The 16667-nt window shown below is 42.8% G+C and overlaps 2 protein-coding genes across 3 annotated transcripts; both read right to left on the bottom strand.

Annotated features, from left to right (window-relative positions):
• Nucleotides 1–1141: 1141 nt before the first annotated feature.
• Nucleotides 1142–7655, bottom strand: LOC127312475 (serrate RNA effector molecule). The gene is made up of 12 exons (XM_051342995.2): nt 7266–7655; nt 7085–7158; nt 6606–6657; nt 4249–4323; nt 4082–4156; nt 3936–3983; nt 3666–3734; nt 2786–3589; nt 2641–2689; nt 2031–2272; nt 1753–1947; nt 1142–1469 (listed from the first exon to the last, which is right to left on the bottom strand). The coding sequence occupies exons 1-12, from the start codon at nt 7625–7627 to the stop codon at nt 1409–1411; spliced, it is 2106 nt and encodes a 701-aa protein (XP_051198955.1). The 5' UTR covers nt 7628–7655; the 3' UTR covers nt 1142–1408.
• A 1563-nt stretch (nt 7656–9218) lies between these two features.
• LOC127312477 (GATA transcription factor 20) lies at nt 9219–15970 on the bottom strand. Of its 2 annotated transcripts, none has more exons than XM_051342997.2 (7): nt 15301–15970; nt 15096–15179; nt 14895–15007; nt 12711–12839; nt 12147–12252; nt 10552–10623; nt 9219–9615 (listed from the first exon to the last, which is right to left on the bottom strand). In XM_051342997.2, exons 1-7 carry the CDS (start codon nt 15832–15834, stop codon nt 9538–9540), a joined length of 1116 nt encoding a protein of 371 aa, XP_051198957.1. In that variant the 5' UTR covers nt 15835–15970; the 3' UTR covers nt 9219–9537. The 2 variants fall into 2 exon arrangements, with proteins under 2 accessions (XP_051198957.1, XP_051198956.1); XM_051342996.2 differs by having other exon boundaries at nt 9219–9618; nt 15301–15956.
• Between the last annotated feature and the right edge of the window lie 697 nt (nt 15971–16667).

The raw sequence follows: 16667 nt of genomic DNA, 5'->3' as shown, positions 1-16667 counted from the left end.
AAAATTCCTTGCCAGTTCATCATATTCGTGATGTTGCTCCTGGTGTTTCTTTTTAGAGGACAAGATCATCTTTTCTCTTTTAGTCATGGACCTTCGGTTCAATAACAAGCCAACTTAGTTACAGTTACTTAAACAATTAAATGGTGCTTTTTCTGCTGTTACTAAGTTGAAGAAGCATATATGTGAACAATGTGAAGTTCAAGGCTAGCTGCATTTTCGGCGATAGGCCACACATGTGTGTATCGAAAAGTAGCCTAATCAGAAACACATAACACCACTATTCAGCTTACTTGAACAAAAGATAAATAGGGCACACGACATATCATGCACTCAGAAGCCTATGAGCTGCATGCTGTCCAAGCCTGGACATAAACTCTCTGATACTTGCAGCAGCTTGGGACTAACTTTCCACACACCCTGCAGAGGCTCGCTCTGACACCCTGAACCATCCATCCCTGCGCCGGGAAGATGACACTATTTTTCCAATGTTTACTATTTCCTTCGATTCATATTACTTAGCATGGATGTATCTAGAATTACAATATATTTAAATATATCTATATTAGTAGAGCGAGTTATTCGAAATGTTAACTAGTTTTACTATCGGTCTCATACTCTCATTGTTACATTATTTTTCCAGCAGTAGAACCTGGCTGGCTTCATTTTGCTGGCTACAGATCATACTGATTTGGAAGTGACTTAACAAGATCATAGGAACAAGTCAGTGAGACATGAGTTCTCTGCTCGACAAACCAAAAGATGCCTATTCACGACAACAGAATATCTAATGTTTACATATATTCACGTGACTTGTAGAACCCACATTTATTGCCACAAACAAAAGACATAATAATAAACTATGGCTAAAGCCTACAGTTATATGGTATTTGTTGAAAGCAAACAACCCTTCAACTTGCTGGCTGCAGTCCAAACCAGACAAGAACCAGACTGACTGGTATCAGAAATGTATAGACGGTTAAAGTGAAGGTAACACCACAAAGAGAAATTTCGGAGGTAGTTATACCAAGGTACAACACACAAGTGGATTTATTTGGTTTCAGTGTGGGGTAGTAAGATTGTTGCAATAAAGAATACAACATCCCGTTGAACACCACAACATCCCATTAAACACCGTCTCCCAGAAAACAGAAGTTCAATACTTCTTGTTACTGCATAGCGAGTAGCGACTATGGCAGACAATGCAACAGGACACGAGCAAATTTTAAGTTCCTGCCATTTAAGTTACAAACTCATAACACACCACAGTGTCCAAGAAAATAACACATCTTCCTCCTATGCCTCTTTGTAAAAGAATACATCCTCGATCTAATGGGGAGGTCAAAAACCTCAAAACATGTGGAGACGCTTGAGCTGGCATTGGCAATATTGCATGTGTGGCAGACACAGCCTATAAACTTCTGTAGTCAAGAACAGTAACTTCCTCGTCAGGGGCATCAAGGTCATTGTAGCTGCAACAAACCCAGTACCAGAAATGAGTTACAGTCAACGGCAAGATAAAATGAAGTAGCATGGCAAATTCAAGAATCAACTTGGAGTACTTGCCTCCACAACAACACAAATATGACCACAAGCCCCACAAGTAAGCAGACACAAACTGAATGCTAAATATATGTTGATACATTAACGGAAGTATAGTGACATGACAATTATTTGCCCATAACAGTTCCATATTTAGAGCAAATAGAAATAATAAGACAATTAAATTTAGCATCATCATGAATAGTTGCTAACCTTCGCAAACGACGAGGGTCATGATGGAAAGATGGAGGCATGGCTATAATTGGTGCTGGGCCCCCACCCATCATCGGTGCAAGCACTCCTGAGTTGCCATGAGGCATGCCGTTTTGTTCAAATTGAGGAGGTCCTTGCTCTCTCAGCATATGCATGGCTATTTCTGGAGGCGCCGGAACAAATGGTCCCAATGGGCTGAGAAGAAAAACACCCACACCATTTAGAAACCCACAAAGCTGCCTACAAGAAAATATTGAAACCGAAGGCTTTTCACATACCCGGCACCAGGAACAGGCATCAATATTGGTGGAGCGGGGAACTCAGCTGCAAAAGGAGCATTGGAGCCTCGTCCACGGAAGCCATCAAACATCTGATCATCAGGTCCATCACGGCTTGGAGAACGATCACCTCGACCATGTCTGCCTCCATCTCTATCTGCCCTATCATATTCTCTACGATTGCCACGGTCATATCTCATACGACTATCCATATCATTGCCAGGTCTCCGTCTTGATCTGTCCTGCAAATCAGAAGTCGGACGATTTTATCAAGGATGACAAATTGGTAAATTTCAGTAGATGTCGATGCCAATGCAGTTTCTTTCTGCATTCAACATGAACACTAACTAGCAACAGAAATGCAGAGTACAGCTTATATAGGTTCGACAGAAATAGGGCTTTTTAATTTATACTAATGTGAACGAGAGATTCATGACAGAGTATACGAATAACTATATCGACCATGACTGCAGAAACCACAATAATAATAATAAATTATTTGAAGTTATAACGATTATGAACAACACACATGATAAGTAAACAGAGCACTTGCAGAATAATGCAATTAATATTTCTATTTAAACATGCAAATGGAGTGTGTGGTTCTTACTGGTGCAGATTGCTGCATAACTGGTGTTCCACCTGGGGCATTAGGGTCACTGTTCATAAGGAAACAAGTAGATAAGTATTGCCTCCTCAAAAAGTTTGGCGGTAGTATATTCTATAACTTCAAACAGTAGATCACGTGCACATACTTCATGTAATTTTGGGAGTAAAGTTCCTCTCGGAGTTTTGATGTAACTTCCAACACCAGCTCTGGATGCTTGAGCCTCAAATGCTTGTAAACAAACTCCGGGGCATGGAAAAGTTTTGTACAGCCCTTGGCTCCACAGCCGTATTTCCATCCATACTTTTCATCTCTTATTTTCCTGACATGCGGTTCTAGAACTTCAGCAGCTGCTGCATCAATTTTGTCCTTGGCCGTTAATATAACCATGGGATCTTGACCATTCGACCTTTCCTGCCAGAAAGTATCCAGCTTCTTCTCCCAATCAGCAGCACTGACATTAGTTGTAATAGTAGTCTTATTATCTGCTCTCATGTGACGAAGGCCTTTTGCCTCATTCGTCTCAGACATGCCATAGTAATCAACTCCATGAATACGCCATAAATAGGTAAGAAGAGTGTCAAGGAGCTCAACGCCCTCAAGGCCCTTGACAGTAGTTAAGCCTCGGACTATAATAATAGGACCCATAGATCCGATATGAGACTTGTCTATATCTGACTTCTCATGATCACCACTTGACAGAATATTCCCCTGAATACCCTTCTCTGAGTCCAGCTTACGCACAAGGTTTAGAGTTTGTTCTATGTCAGCTTGAACTCGTCGAGGTTCAGAGCTAACTGGATGAGCCTTGGGAGCAGCAGAAAGAGGATCTGTTTCTTTTGAGGAACCTCTGGCGTGCTTTCTTCTTTTGTCACCATCTCCATCATCGTCAGAGTACCCATCGCTGCCATTTCCTGATTTACTTGCGGCAGACGCAGTTATTCCAGGGCCACTGTTCAGCAGGTATCAAGATATAAACAAGAAGTCCGAAAGAGGATTCTAACACAAACTGCAAGAACATAACTCACAGGTCCAGATTTCCATTTTGCAAATCAAGAAAGAAGTCCTTCGCGACTACCTTGCAGCGCTCATTTCTCCTGTGTAAACAAAACAAAATACACCAATATTAAGAAACCTAAACTAACAGCGATGCAACAGTCATTACAAACAAATTGTACAAAAGTCCAGTTGAAATAATAATCTATAGAGAGTTTGGTCAGCCAAAACAATATCATTTTTTGGGTATGACAGGGACAAAAGACCAACACAGACATGTTTCGCATATTATGCAACTCCACCTTTCAATAACAGATAATAAGTTGGTTGGATGGTACTTGTCCTTCAACCTGCAAGTAAAAACAAAGAAAGGACAGTTAAGCAATTGGGCTATCTGTATTCCTGCTGTGCACAGTTAGGAACTGGAATCAAATTATTCTGCGCATACCAGTCCTCATTCTTGTGGAGATCAAAATACGCACGTTTCTGGGTCGTGATGTACTCTGTCTTGTATTCTTGGTACCTTGTTAATAGCGCAAAATAGTTAGTCAGAACTACGAACAGCAGCATCGATATCATTGAGAAGTGTTCATTACTAATGGTACAACTGATTACCGTCTCTCAGCTTCAGCTGGTGATATATCATCCTCAAGAACTTGCATGAATTGTTTGTACGTCATTAACCCTTCCCTAAAAATATCCACAAGCATATAAGATCACAGAATGTTTCATTAGAAACACGCGAACTTAAGCTTCAATCTTCTACTGTATTTGAGACGTTAGAATGGATAGGTCATGAAACTTCAGGAGAAAATATGCCTACCAATATTAAGAAACAATCCACATAAAAATGTGATATATGAATATGTTAGAGTACGTCATGGGCCTGGCTATAGCCCATTAGTCTTAGGGTTAATTAGAGATAAGGGTCGCTTGCTTAGGGGTCAAGTAAACCTCTCTATATAAGGAGAGGAGACTTATCAATCTAATCAAGCAAGAATTAAGAAGGAAATCCCTTCCCTCTTGCCCGGCCAAACCGGTCATAACAGAATACTACTAAATTCAATCTCCAATAGGGGTCATAGTTTGTTCCATTGCAAGGAAAAGAGTAGCTTAAACATCTCATATGTCTTTTTTCCAGGGGTTCTTGCTGGAAAAGTTCACAACAAAAGGCATTTTTTTTAAGCGCAAAATGATATTTAGCATGTGGCTTGGCATGCATCAGCTTGCATGCAAGGCTCCGTGTGTGTTTTTAGCTGCTTATAAAAACTGATGCTCACTCAAATGCATTATTCAGGTTGGTCAACACATATCTTGATCAGCTATAAACTGTCTACAAAGACCAAAAAAAAGGCACCCTGAAGAAAGAGTTATGTTGATGAATTGTAAACATTATAATGTACGGAGTATTATACAACATCAATCTGTTCCAATCCACGATCCTCCCGAAAATACTCATCTCTGGCGAACATATCAAACAAGATTTTCCCAAAAGAATTACTAGATAGAAAGCTTTAGCAAACAAGAAACAATGGACAAATAATGAATCTGACATAAAGAAAAAGGGAATGGGTTAATGAGTAGATCATACTTATGCAAGTATTTTATTTACATACAACAAAAGTCCAACTTCCTGTTGCAACTTCTTTTTTTGTGACACAATATTTTGCAATTTCCTTATATAGCACTTTAACAGCTACAGGGGGCTATTCCAATGGCACAGAATAATTTGGTTGATCCTACTTTAAGAATCAGTCCCAACAACCAAATCCATGAAATTACCCTCAGGTTTGCTTGATCGCTACTCCAATGGCACAGAATAATACTTTCAAAAAATATTAAACTGATAAGAACGTCCATGTAGACATATAAAGTATACTTGAACATTTAAATGTTATATAATATTACTCTATTCCAAATTATAAACCGTTTTAGCAAACTAAATTAGTTTTCCAAAACGGCTAACAATATGGAACAGAGGTAGTAGCATTTAAAAATATTCTGTAGCACAAAAGGTTATTTTAAAGGAAGGGGTGCAAATGCATCAGGGTAGAAAAATATGCTTTAACTAAACCACTCCAAACGAAAGAGATCACCCATTCATGCCCCTCTTCCCAACAAGTGCTATTCAATAACAAAACCAATTACATTGATTGAGGAGAATGGTGAAAGATGAATACAGAGTAAGAGAGAACAACAATATCACCTTAGGTTTGCTCTTTGTAATGTTAACAGTGGCTATCCAATAGCATAAGAATATAAACCGTATGTCATGAACATCTATGCAAATATGCAGGAAAACTATAATAATAGTTCACAGCAACATATATTCGAAGTGTTTCTGATGGAGCTGTTAATATAGAATTTGTGCTTAATGTACCTTGCATAACAAAAGTGACTCTACCATGCAAACAATAAAATAACAAGAAAACTTGACATGTGCCTATAGGAATATTAATAACTTAAAACGAATTCGACTGAAGTCAATGTCCAACTGGCTGTTGTTAACAGATAGAGAATATTCTCATCAGATTCTCCCTTTGACTGTTATCCGAAACATGTAATAATCCTGTATTCAAGAACATAGTTGGTATATAACTGGGAGGAGGTGGCGCCTTGTGGTAGCAGCACTGACTGTAGAAAAAAGCACAAGGCTTGCTGGTGGCAATCCAAACTACAAAGTGTGCTTCAAGCAGGTAAGGTATATCATGCTGATAACCTGCAACTCTAATCCATCTCCAGACTCGCACTCTTCTCGAGGATTACTTTGCTTTCGAACATCAAATAGGGAGAATTTCTGAGAAGATTCTCTATCTGTTAACGATGCCCTAAAGCATCTTACAGTAGAAGGCACATTTTGCGGTTCCCGGGAGAGTTGGTAATTGGTTCCGATACAACCAAAATGTCTAGAACTTGAAGGAGTAGCCATAGTAAGCAAATGGAACATGTATATGTGTTACTAATTATATTACCTTTGGATTCCAGTACCATTATTTGATGCCCCAAATCCTGTATCGGGCCAATCTGGATATCATAAGCGAGCAGTCAGACGTTTTTCATTGAATGGACAAAAGTTGTTTAAAAACAGAAGTCGTGAATCCGAAGTAGTGGTCCTACATACTTGATCCACATGCAATCTACTGGTGAATGATATGAACACAAGTTTTAAATCTTTGGATATGGCCAGGTAGTCAAAATTCTAACTGGAACTACTAGCATCCGTGTATTCAACAAGCTGTGCTGACACCAAAGGCTCCAAACTTGAAATTATGGCATGCTTACAGTAGCAAGTGCTACTGAATTTTACTATCACAGCCTTTGTTTTGCAGATTAAGTAGGGTTGAATTTTGCTGAAGAGGGAAACTCCTTAGCTAACTCGGTTCTGATAGGCTTGGTAGCCATTCCTATGGATATGAAACCGAATAAATGTTGTTGCAGGGAAACTCCTTACCTGACACACGGTTCTGATGCCTGCCATGGTACCGGTCATCGCCGTACCCGCCTCTGCTTCCACCGCGGTCGTACCTGCACGGACGACGCAGAACCCAAGACGCATGAACCCTAGAGACAACTCCGGGAAGAGACATCCAGTACAGACAAACGAGCGGAGTCTCCCGGGGTGGTATCCGTACCGTGGAGGGGGGCTCCCGCGGCCTCCGCGGCGGTCGTACCCGTCGTCCCTGCGCGAGCGCTTGAACGGCGGCGACGGGGACCTCCGGGACGGCGAGTCGCGGCGGCGGCGCGGGGGCGGGCTGGTGCTGCCGCGGCGGTGGCCGTCGCGGTCGCGGTCCCGGTAGCGCTCGGGGCGGGAGAGGCCGAGGGGCGGCGGCGGCGGGAGGGAGGGCCGCGGGGGCGAGCGGCTGCGCTTGCGGGTCGGCGGGGGCCCGCCGGGCGGCGGCGGGGGCGGGACGGGCAGCGGCAGCGCGCGGCCCTCGGGGCTGTCGGGCGGGGGCGGCGGCGGGCGGCGCGCGCTGGGGTCTATGACGTCCGCCATTGGAGGGGCTTGGCGGGGTTAGGGTTTCCAAAGTTGAGGAGTGGAGCGGCTGGGGGAGGGACCGAGATTGATAAGCCGCGGCGCACGAGATGGGAGAACGGGTCGGGCTGGCTGGCGTTAACGGGTTCTGGATTTTCCTTTCTTGGTTGGGCGGTGTTTTTCTTTTTCCCTTTTGAAACACAATAATACTGAGTAGTACGTTAAAAGTGTGCAGCCATACACACAACATCAAAGAAACAAGACATGCAACATCCAAAACAACACCAGCAATAACGAAGGAGCCCATTTGCAACTTAAAATGAGCCGTTCACGGTAGAGTTTTCAAAATCGTTGCATCATGTGGAACAAGTGCGCGCCACAAACATCGTAAAAGCTTGCAACAGCCGAAGTAGCGTGTGCAAGATCAAACACGCACAAAAATTGACCCCTCGTTATAAACAAATGGAGGCACGGCCTTGTCGTTTGGTCTCGTCGAAACCTCGCGAGAGCAGGATAGGGTGACCTTGGACCCACCCACTCTAGGGAGCCATCTTCTTGGAGCATCCAACAGCGCGTGGGGAGCTCCCTTTTCAGCTATAACTTGAGATCTACGAACCGCGGCAATGAGATCCGCAACCTTCATCTAGGCGGTATGGAAAAACAACAAAGGAAGATGAGGGACGTCATGGAAGGAGTATGCACATAGGGAGTGAAGGTTGGTCGGGAAGCGCCGGAGAACTGTTAAATAGAAGAACTAGCGTCAAAAGTCGGAGAAAGGAGAAGGGCAACAGCGCGCGCAGAGAGCCGAGCAAGCCTATGAGAAGCTTACGAGCGACACGTTAGAGAAAGCGACCGATGGTTCTAGAGAGACGGGTAGAGGCGTAGTGATGTGAGTATCAGAATCTGAATGTTAGACTCACGCCTGCAGCCTTCGCACTTTTCATCACCCACAAGAAGTATAGTTCTAGGCCTTCTAGGTGAAAAAGAGGTGATCCTCGACCTTTCACACAATTGCTGTGGGAGATGGCAATGATATTTGTGTGCAATCTCGCCAGACAAATCTTGCAGCTACGGTATCGATTCTGGAGTTGTGGCCAAGTCGGCCGGTGGTGCGAGCTGCGTGCCATTGAGCAAATGAAATATTTGTATCCACGACTCTTTTTAGCTTAGTCAATAGATCGACAGAATTTTGCCTCCGGATTCCGGAAGAAATGCTTATCCGAGACTGTAAATTTTAGAAACGACTGGCAGCTTAAATGGAACGTGCATCGCTGCAATGCAGGTCGCATCATTCATTTTCCGCTCAAATGACACGTCTTGCAAATCATTAACTGAAAATTTGCACCAGTTTTAGCAATAAACCTAGCATCATTCAGAAAATAGAACTTTGTGTCGGATTTAAAATCAACATGTCACTTGAGAAAAGAACATGTAACTGCATTAATTATGTTGAAGTCTCTAAGAAAAACATCAGACTGGAAGCACTGACATGTCTCCAAGGAAGACACGATCGTGTACAAGATTTTCAACCATGCAGACATTTCAAACTCAGCACACAACTCATTTAGCGGTGATAGATCAGTGACTGCGAAGAACGAAACAGGTTGCTGCATTGGGTTAAAACATCTACTTTGACATCTACAAATAACAACAGGGCACAAAGCATTCACATACAACACTGGAGACAGGAGCTCCATCGTTATCAGCCTCACGGCTCAAACAAGAAATAAAACTGTTATGGCCACAACAAGGGCCGTAAGCACGATCCCATCAGATAAAGTAGCAGCTCTTCAACCCTACATGATGCTCAAGCAACACCTACCTAGCAGTTCCTCGCTCAAGTTATAGTACAAGCAGTTCGCCTACACAGAAAGTTCACTCAAGGATGATAATCCTTTCTCCACCTTTAACAAACAGCACTTTACTCATGTCTAAGACTGGTGACCATTTTCTGCCGGTGCTGAAGGGTTCTCTTGCTCAGCATAAGGTACAACAGCAGCATTTCCATTCTGCTGAGAGAAGTAAATACAAGCTTCAACCATCAGTTCATTCAAAAATAGTAGCTCATACTAAAAGTATTACAGAAATTGGAAAACTGAGTAGTCATAACAGGATGACAAAGATACTTCTAGCATAATATTTATACTTAATGTCTGAAATGGGGATAACTGACTTTCTTACATCCATAAAGAGAACCCATGGTTAATAAAATAACTGATTCCATGATGAGCAAAATACCAACAAAATTCAAAATAGGTGCTCCCTCCGATCCATATTAATTGACTCTAGTATAGATGTATTTAGACACATTTTAGTTGTAGATACATCCATATTAATGGCAAGTAATATAATCGGAGGGAGTACAACTTTTAAAGCCATCCAACTGTAGTTTTTGAGTTCAGCCACGCACTGAAAGGATTCTTGACTAGTTAAATATTAACATAAAGCGATCATTATTTCTGATATTCCAATTTGGAATGAAATATCTAGAGCCTGAGACACGGAACCATAGTTTGATCTGTCATTTTACGTACTTAAAGATATTAAATGATTGGAACAACATAAATTTATAAAAAATCACTCAACGTTTAAATCAGCTACTGGTTAGCTTTTTTTGCCCAAACCATGCAGGAGGAACGCATGTATAGAATTACAAAGACGAAGGTTCGGTACAACCACAGAAATGGTACGCAGCAACACAAAACAATACAACAGCGACCTATGAACAGAAACTACTACAAAAAACTAAACATTACGAAGGATGTCATGCAAAATACTGTCCTTTACCAGAAAATAAGATATTGATTCAGCTCATTTTTGGACAAGAACGAATCAGCACTTGCAGCTTACAGGATAAAATATAAGAATCATAGCATAAGGAAAGTTCCAATGTTATATGCCTCCTGGAATAGGTCAGATGTGTAGCGAATAAACAAGAGACTTACACCATCATTTGGAGCTGATACCACAACTTGAAGATGTGTGGTAGAAGATTTTGCTAGGTCCCTCAACATGCCCTTCAGAAAATATAGGTATAAGGTTAATATGCCATCTGCTATAGTGGCATTTATCTTAATATACTTAATCAAAATCTCACATGACGAGTACGACTGGGCTTTAGCCCAGTGGCAGACTCATGTAAGGCAAATAAAACATATGTGAGTATTTCACAGAGTGAGCAAACAGCCATCTCAGTCTCTTCTTCGAACCAAACCATGGGACTCCTCCCTCATAAGTCTCTTTAAAAATTATTTAATAGATTATATGAAACAAACTATTAATAAAACTTAAATTCTCTTTTGTGAGATAAGTTGTTGGAATCCCATAAATTACATGAAAGAGGAACAAAGTAATACAGAATTTATGGACCACAGATATTATTTACAGTAATATTGACAGGTTAATTACTTCATATTTATTACTCCCTCCGTTCCTTTCTATAGTGCCTATAGATTTTTGGCACGGAAATTAGCGCAAGAGTATTTTTTACACAAGACCCCCTGGCTGAACGATTTGAGATCAGACTAAAATTAGGAAAATCGATAACTTCCTAATTTACCATAACAAATCCCACAAATCTGACTTGTTGACTCTCCATATATGCAGCCAGATTTAATTAAGGAAAGAAAAACATTGCTTCCTAAATCTAAGTAATCCTTGAGCCATGCATTAGGAATCTCAATTAATTGTTTCATATTTTGTATGGAATTTTTTTTCATGCATGTCGCGTGGGAGTTAACCGGTGGAGGGGGCAATTGAAAAAAAGTCAAGCTACAGCCTTATATTATGAAACAAATGCCAAAAATCTATAGGCACTATAGAAAGGAACGGAGGGAGTATATAAAGTGATGAAAACAAAGAGCTCATAGTAAACCACGAAATACATTAAAATGGTCAGCACAAATATAATGGTATTTGTCATTTATCAAGATTTTTTTCCACAGCGGAGATTAAATACAATCAAATATGCACATCATGCATGGCGCAATTAATTTCATTACATTGATTGAATCATTTCTTCCACTACGAATTCAATCTGAAATACCGTCAGAACAAAAAAAAACAGTGAACCACTAGTTAAGCATTCCAAAACTCTATAGTTCACCAAATGCGACATAAAGCAAAAAAATAAGAGTGATTAACTGATAGTGGAGTAAGCCATTTCAATACAAAGGACCCTAGCATAAAGGGAAAAACAAACTTCTCACAGTTAATACAAGTTACAATTGTGGCTAATTCCATCACATAGCATGATCTAAAAGTTACTCTGTCTATTTCACAATATTTGTCCCGCGCCCTATGAAAGTAGGAAGCAAAAAAAATTGAGTGGTATTTTATAGAACTGGATCAATCTTGCTTCTATCAGATAGAATCTATTTTGTGACAGCAAGTATGGTATGATTCCATCCAACCATCCCTACAATTCTGTGTCCCCTAGGTACCCACATACATATACTATGAAATGTAGATACTAAATTATATGCTTCTGTCCTCGGCTAAATCCAGATATGCAACGGTACTAGTAAGCAATTACAAGTACCTTATTTGCCCACATGAGGCCGCAAGCATTGCATAATGTTCTTGGTCCATCAGGTCCACGACGCATCATAGGTGTACTCTTTGCATTAGTACCACAGTGATGGCATCTGAAAGAATTTGAAGAAGATAGCATAAGTACGATTCAGAAATAAAAATGTGTATGCTTAAAGAAGTAAAAAAGGGTAGGACCTACAAGAATACCAATACCATATGGAAAGAAGCATCTGCCCACGTACGCTATGTATCAGATAATACCTTCAGTTCATATCACACTTTTATTTGCACAACTAAAAAAGTAACCAAATTTGTGTATTTCAGGTCAGACAAGTTAGGAAATAGAAAGGATCTATATATTATGGTGTGTAACAGCCAGGCGCATGAATAATTTGCTAGTATTATGTTTCTATGTGACACCTACAATAGCATACTAGAAAACTTTACTCCAAGCATGGCAATGATACTCAAAGTGTAGCTAATAACTTCCACAGAAACCAACTTTTTAAGAACCTAGAAATACTGCCAAAAAATTCAAACACAATAAAAAAAATGCATAAAGTGTACTTACTCGGCAGCAGACGGAGGCCGACCTTCCAGTGATGCCCAATTTGGGGAGCCATCTGCAGTTGCAGATTCTGACATTGCTTCATCAGGTCTTGGTTTTGAAGATGTAAATTGACCTCTCTTGCGCTGCATCCTATAAATGCAGGGGGTAGCATTAATTGTGTTCATGTGTTTTCAGTGCAGAAGTTAGTAGACAACAAGCACCAACAAGTAAAGTGAAACCTTATTTAAATCCAAGGGTGCCACTTGCCAAAATAGAGAAACTAGGGAGTATTATTTTTTTTGTCAGCGGTATCGTACCACATAATCATGGAACAATATAATTTTGTTTTCGGTAAAATTTGCTTCATATATTACGTATTATCTAACAAAATTTCATAGGAGAACATAGTAATAAGCTAGAATTAAATTATTACTGACATTATGCTAGGGATTAAGCCGAAATATGTACACAAGTTCAGGATATTTCACTTTGGCTCATATGTGCAGATGCACCCATTGCATAAAAGTCATATTTCAAAATGTTCAAAGATTCTGACAAGATTATCTGTGTGTATATCTAGACATTCTATGTTCGCACATAAAATTTCGCGAAGAAATGACATTTTCTGTAGCCTGTGTAAAAAAGACATTTTTTGTGGTTCAAAATAGGTTATCATGAAACATTTTTTGCATTTTTACATAGAACACGCAAAATGCCTTTTCACCGCCAAATTTTGCGAGCGAACATAGAATGTCCGGATGTAGACCCGGGATTTTTTTTCAGAATTTTTCGACATTTTGAAGTGGATTTAAAATATAATTTTCCTAATAGGTGCATCTAGACCTATTGAGCCAAAGCACCATGTCCCACAAGTTCTCCAAAAATTAATCCTAACTCGGAGCACCGAAATGAATGTTTTAAAACAATGCAACACCCACAAAAAATTTGAAGGAATGCAACGTCCACATTAATTCACTAGTTATCATTTTTTGGGAATTTAGAAATTAACGAGATGGTGAATGGGTACTATAATGATTACAACCTGACTATGGCATGCAAGAATGTACCCTAGTGGGCTTGAGGGTAAATTCTCTCACAAAGCACGGCCAGCCCTTGCAATTTTGTTACGATAGATAGTGGTATGGCACATGATACGGCTGTCCAAAACCTAGAAATGTTACTCCTGGTATAATAATATGGCAACAATACTAAGGATTGCCACTTCTTGATTGCGCAAATAATTTGGCTCTGCTAAGAATGTAGAATCGCACAATACAAGGATCTGTGTCGCGATCCTGAAAACTGTGTCTAAATCAAGAAGTGGCAAACTAGTATTACAACTGACAAGAATCCAAACATAATCATGTTTTTGAAACAGTGCAGATCAATAAAGCGACCACTGTCACCTAACAACTGGAGAAGATTAATCAATCTTCATGGTGAAAAGGGTTTGTCAAGGAAGATGTTTTAGATGTGCCATACAACAATAACAACAACAACAACATCAAAGCCTTTTTCCCATGCAAGTTGGGGTAGGCTAGATATGAAACCAACGGAAACATAAAGAAACCAAAATAAGGATAGAGAAAAAAAAAGAACAAGTAAACTAACATTACAGCACATGGATCGCTCATTTCCATGCGGTCCTATCAAGAGCCAGATCTTTAGGCACATTCCAGTCCCGCAAGTCTCGTTTTACCGCCTCCGCCTATGTCAACTTTGGTTGTCCTCTGCCCCTCCTATTTTCCATACTCCCTAGAACTCCACTATTAGCGATCATCTCTGGTACCTATGGTACATCAAGATCCAATTGGTCATAAACATCGTAAGGTGCTGCTCTTCGTGAATCCCAGGATACCCCGGGTTGGGATGGGTAGGCCCACCACTTCACTTTTTCACTTTCACTTGGGCCCATGCCAAGTCAGCGGGGGGGACCCTGTCGGGCTCCTCCCCCCAAAACAAATTCTGGAGACCTCCGTTGGATATGACCAAACCACCTTACCCGGTGTTGGACTCACTTCTCGCCGACCGGTGAACTATCACATCTCTGCTTTTACGCATATGTTCCCAAAATAAAGTTACAGCGCAACATATGGTGCACAAGGAGCGTAGCGTATTCAAACGCATTCGGTGAGTCCTAACACAACAAGCTTGTTACCATTTCACATACAACGAGTGCAAAATTCCCAAACAATGTTCACCAACCTTAGTGCAACTTCCTTGCGAACGGAATACCGGATCTTCTTATCGAAGTTGCGCTCCTTCCGCTTCTCCCTGAACCTCAGCAGCGACGCCACCCGGTGCGGATAGTTCAGCCTCTGAAGCAGACACCGACGAGTGTGAATCATCCAGCAGGCCAAACACGGTTTAAGGACAGTAAAAGCGACGAGAGTCGCTTGTCTCAACCTTACTGTATGGCGTTGACGACGACGCTCCGCCGATGCCTGGGTTAAGTTCCCTCCCTCCGAGCAGCAGAAGCACCGCTTGCACCTGCAGAAACAGCCAGAGACGTTACCACCTTGGAGTAGCATTTCAGGCAACTGAATCACTCGTAAAACGAGTGGGGAACGTGGGGAAAAGTGTTGTATCCACAGAAGCGCAGGAGAGGGACCTTGTCAGGGGAGACGGAGTCGAAGACGTAGACCTCGCCCTGGAAGGAGAGGGTGAGCTGGTTCGAAGAGGCGGGATGCACGGGCGCAGGGGCCATCCCCGCGTGCGGGTCCATCGGAACGCCCGCCGCGGCAGCCGCAGCCGCGGCAGCAGCCGCGGCCTCGGCGTCCATGGGTTGGGCCTCGCCGTGATGCTGATGCTGATGTTCGGCCTCGTCCTCCTCCTCCTCCATCTCCATCTCCTCCTCTTCCTCTTCTTCCTCCTCCTCTTCCTCCAGTTCATCCTCCGTCATATCCACCCCCGGCTCGGGCTCCTCCTCCTCGTACGCGTTCATCGCCTGCGCCTCGGCCGCCACCATGGCGAGGTGGTCCACGCCGTCCGCGGGCGCCTCCGCCGCCACCATGGCCTCCGCCTCGGCCGCCACCATGGCGAGGTGGTCGACGCCGTCCGCGGGCGGCGCCGGGTCCTCGGCCGGCTGCGGGGGCCGCTCGGGGCCCCGGCGCGGCTGGTAGGGCTTGCCGTCGTGCTGTGCCATGGCAAGGGGGGATCGGATCGGACGACGGGGAGGCTGTGGTAACCCTAGGATCGAGATCTGCTTTTGGTTTGGAGGGTGGAAATGGGCACCAACCCAGAGGTAGAGTGATGGCCAGTGGTTTTGGGCGGATCTCAGCCGTCCGGCGACTCACTGAAATGTGTCGCGTCCCATTCCGTCGACTCTCCTACCCGTTACTTCCGAATTTTTTTCACAGCGCCAAAATTTCACTGAGCATTACTAGTAGAAATCTCTTTCCTTTTTATGCGTTCTCCGTGTGGTAACACCCAAGTACTAACAGCACCTCTAGCCGTCTCCCGACATCTCCAACATCTTTTTTTATCCGGACGGCATTATTCGGGCATTATTTGGTCTGGCTGCGCCTCCGATTTCTCGTTTTTCTCCGGAAAAGTGCCTAAATCCATCCGGAGAGCCCAGGTCTCCAGGGGTGCGCTCGGAAAGTTCGGACGAGAGAAAAGTGGAGACAGGTCCGCTCTGGCGGCGAGAAAACACGCGAACCCCGCCACTTTCTCGCCGCAAATCCCCCTCCCCCTCGTAGCTCTCTCGCCGCCGGCACCACCCCTCGTCGGTTGCCTATATTCCGCCGTCCCTCCTCCCACCAGCCTATATTCCCCCGACCTCCTCCCGTTGCCTATATTCCGCTGTCGGGCTACTCCTCGCGCTTCGCGTCTCGCCTCGCGTCGACCACGCCCATCAGGTGTTCGTCCATTTGCCTGGGCGGCCATGGACTCGGACGACGAGGAGGAGCAGATGTTCGCCGAACTTTTTGAAGAAGTGATGGCAGCCGCCGCTCAAGATGAGGAGCACATGTTGAT

Source organism: Lolium perenne, chromosome 7, assembly GCF_019359855.2.
Source record: "Lolium perenne isolate Kyuss_39 chromosome 7, Kyuss_2.0, whole genome shotgun sequence".
Classification (NCBI taxonomy): Eukaryota; Viridiplantae; Streptophyta; class Magnoliopsida; order Poales; family Poaceae; genus Lolium; species Lolium perenne.
Note: the sequence above shows the minus strand (reverse complement) of the source record. Positions and strands in the feature narration are given on the sequence as shown.

Bases quoted from the DNA above. Each gene is read 5' to 3' on its own strand.
- LOC127312475 (XM_051342995.2), bottom strand. From the start codon at position 7,627: ATGGCGGACGTCATAGACCCCAGCGCGCGCCGCCCGCCGCCGCCCCCG. The intron at 7,159-7,265 runs GTACGGATACCA...TCGTCCGTGCAG, and splicing joins CGCGGGAGCCCCCCTCCACG to GTACGACCGCGGTGGAAGCA. The intron at 6,658-7,084 runs GTAAGGAGTTTC...TATGATATCCAG, and splicing joins GCATCAGAACCGTGTGTCAG to ATTGGCCCGATACAGGATTT.
- LOC127312477 (XM_051342996.2), bottom strand. From the start codon at position 15,834: ATGGCACAGCACGACGGCAAGCCCTACCAGCCGCGCCGGGGCCCCGAG. The intron at 15,180-15,300 runs GTCCCTCTCCTG...CTGTTTCTGCAG, and splicing joins ACTCCGTCTCCCCTGACAAG to GTGCAAGCGGTGCTTCTGCT. The intron at 10,624-12,146 runs GTACTTGTAATT...TATTTTCTGAAG, and splicing joins GCCTCATGTGGGCAAATAAG to GGCATGTTGAGGGACCTAGC.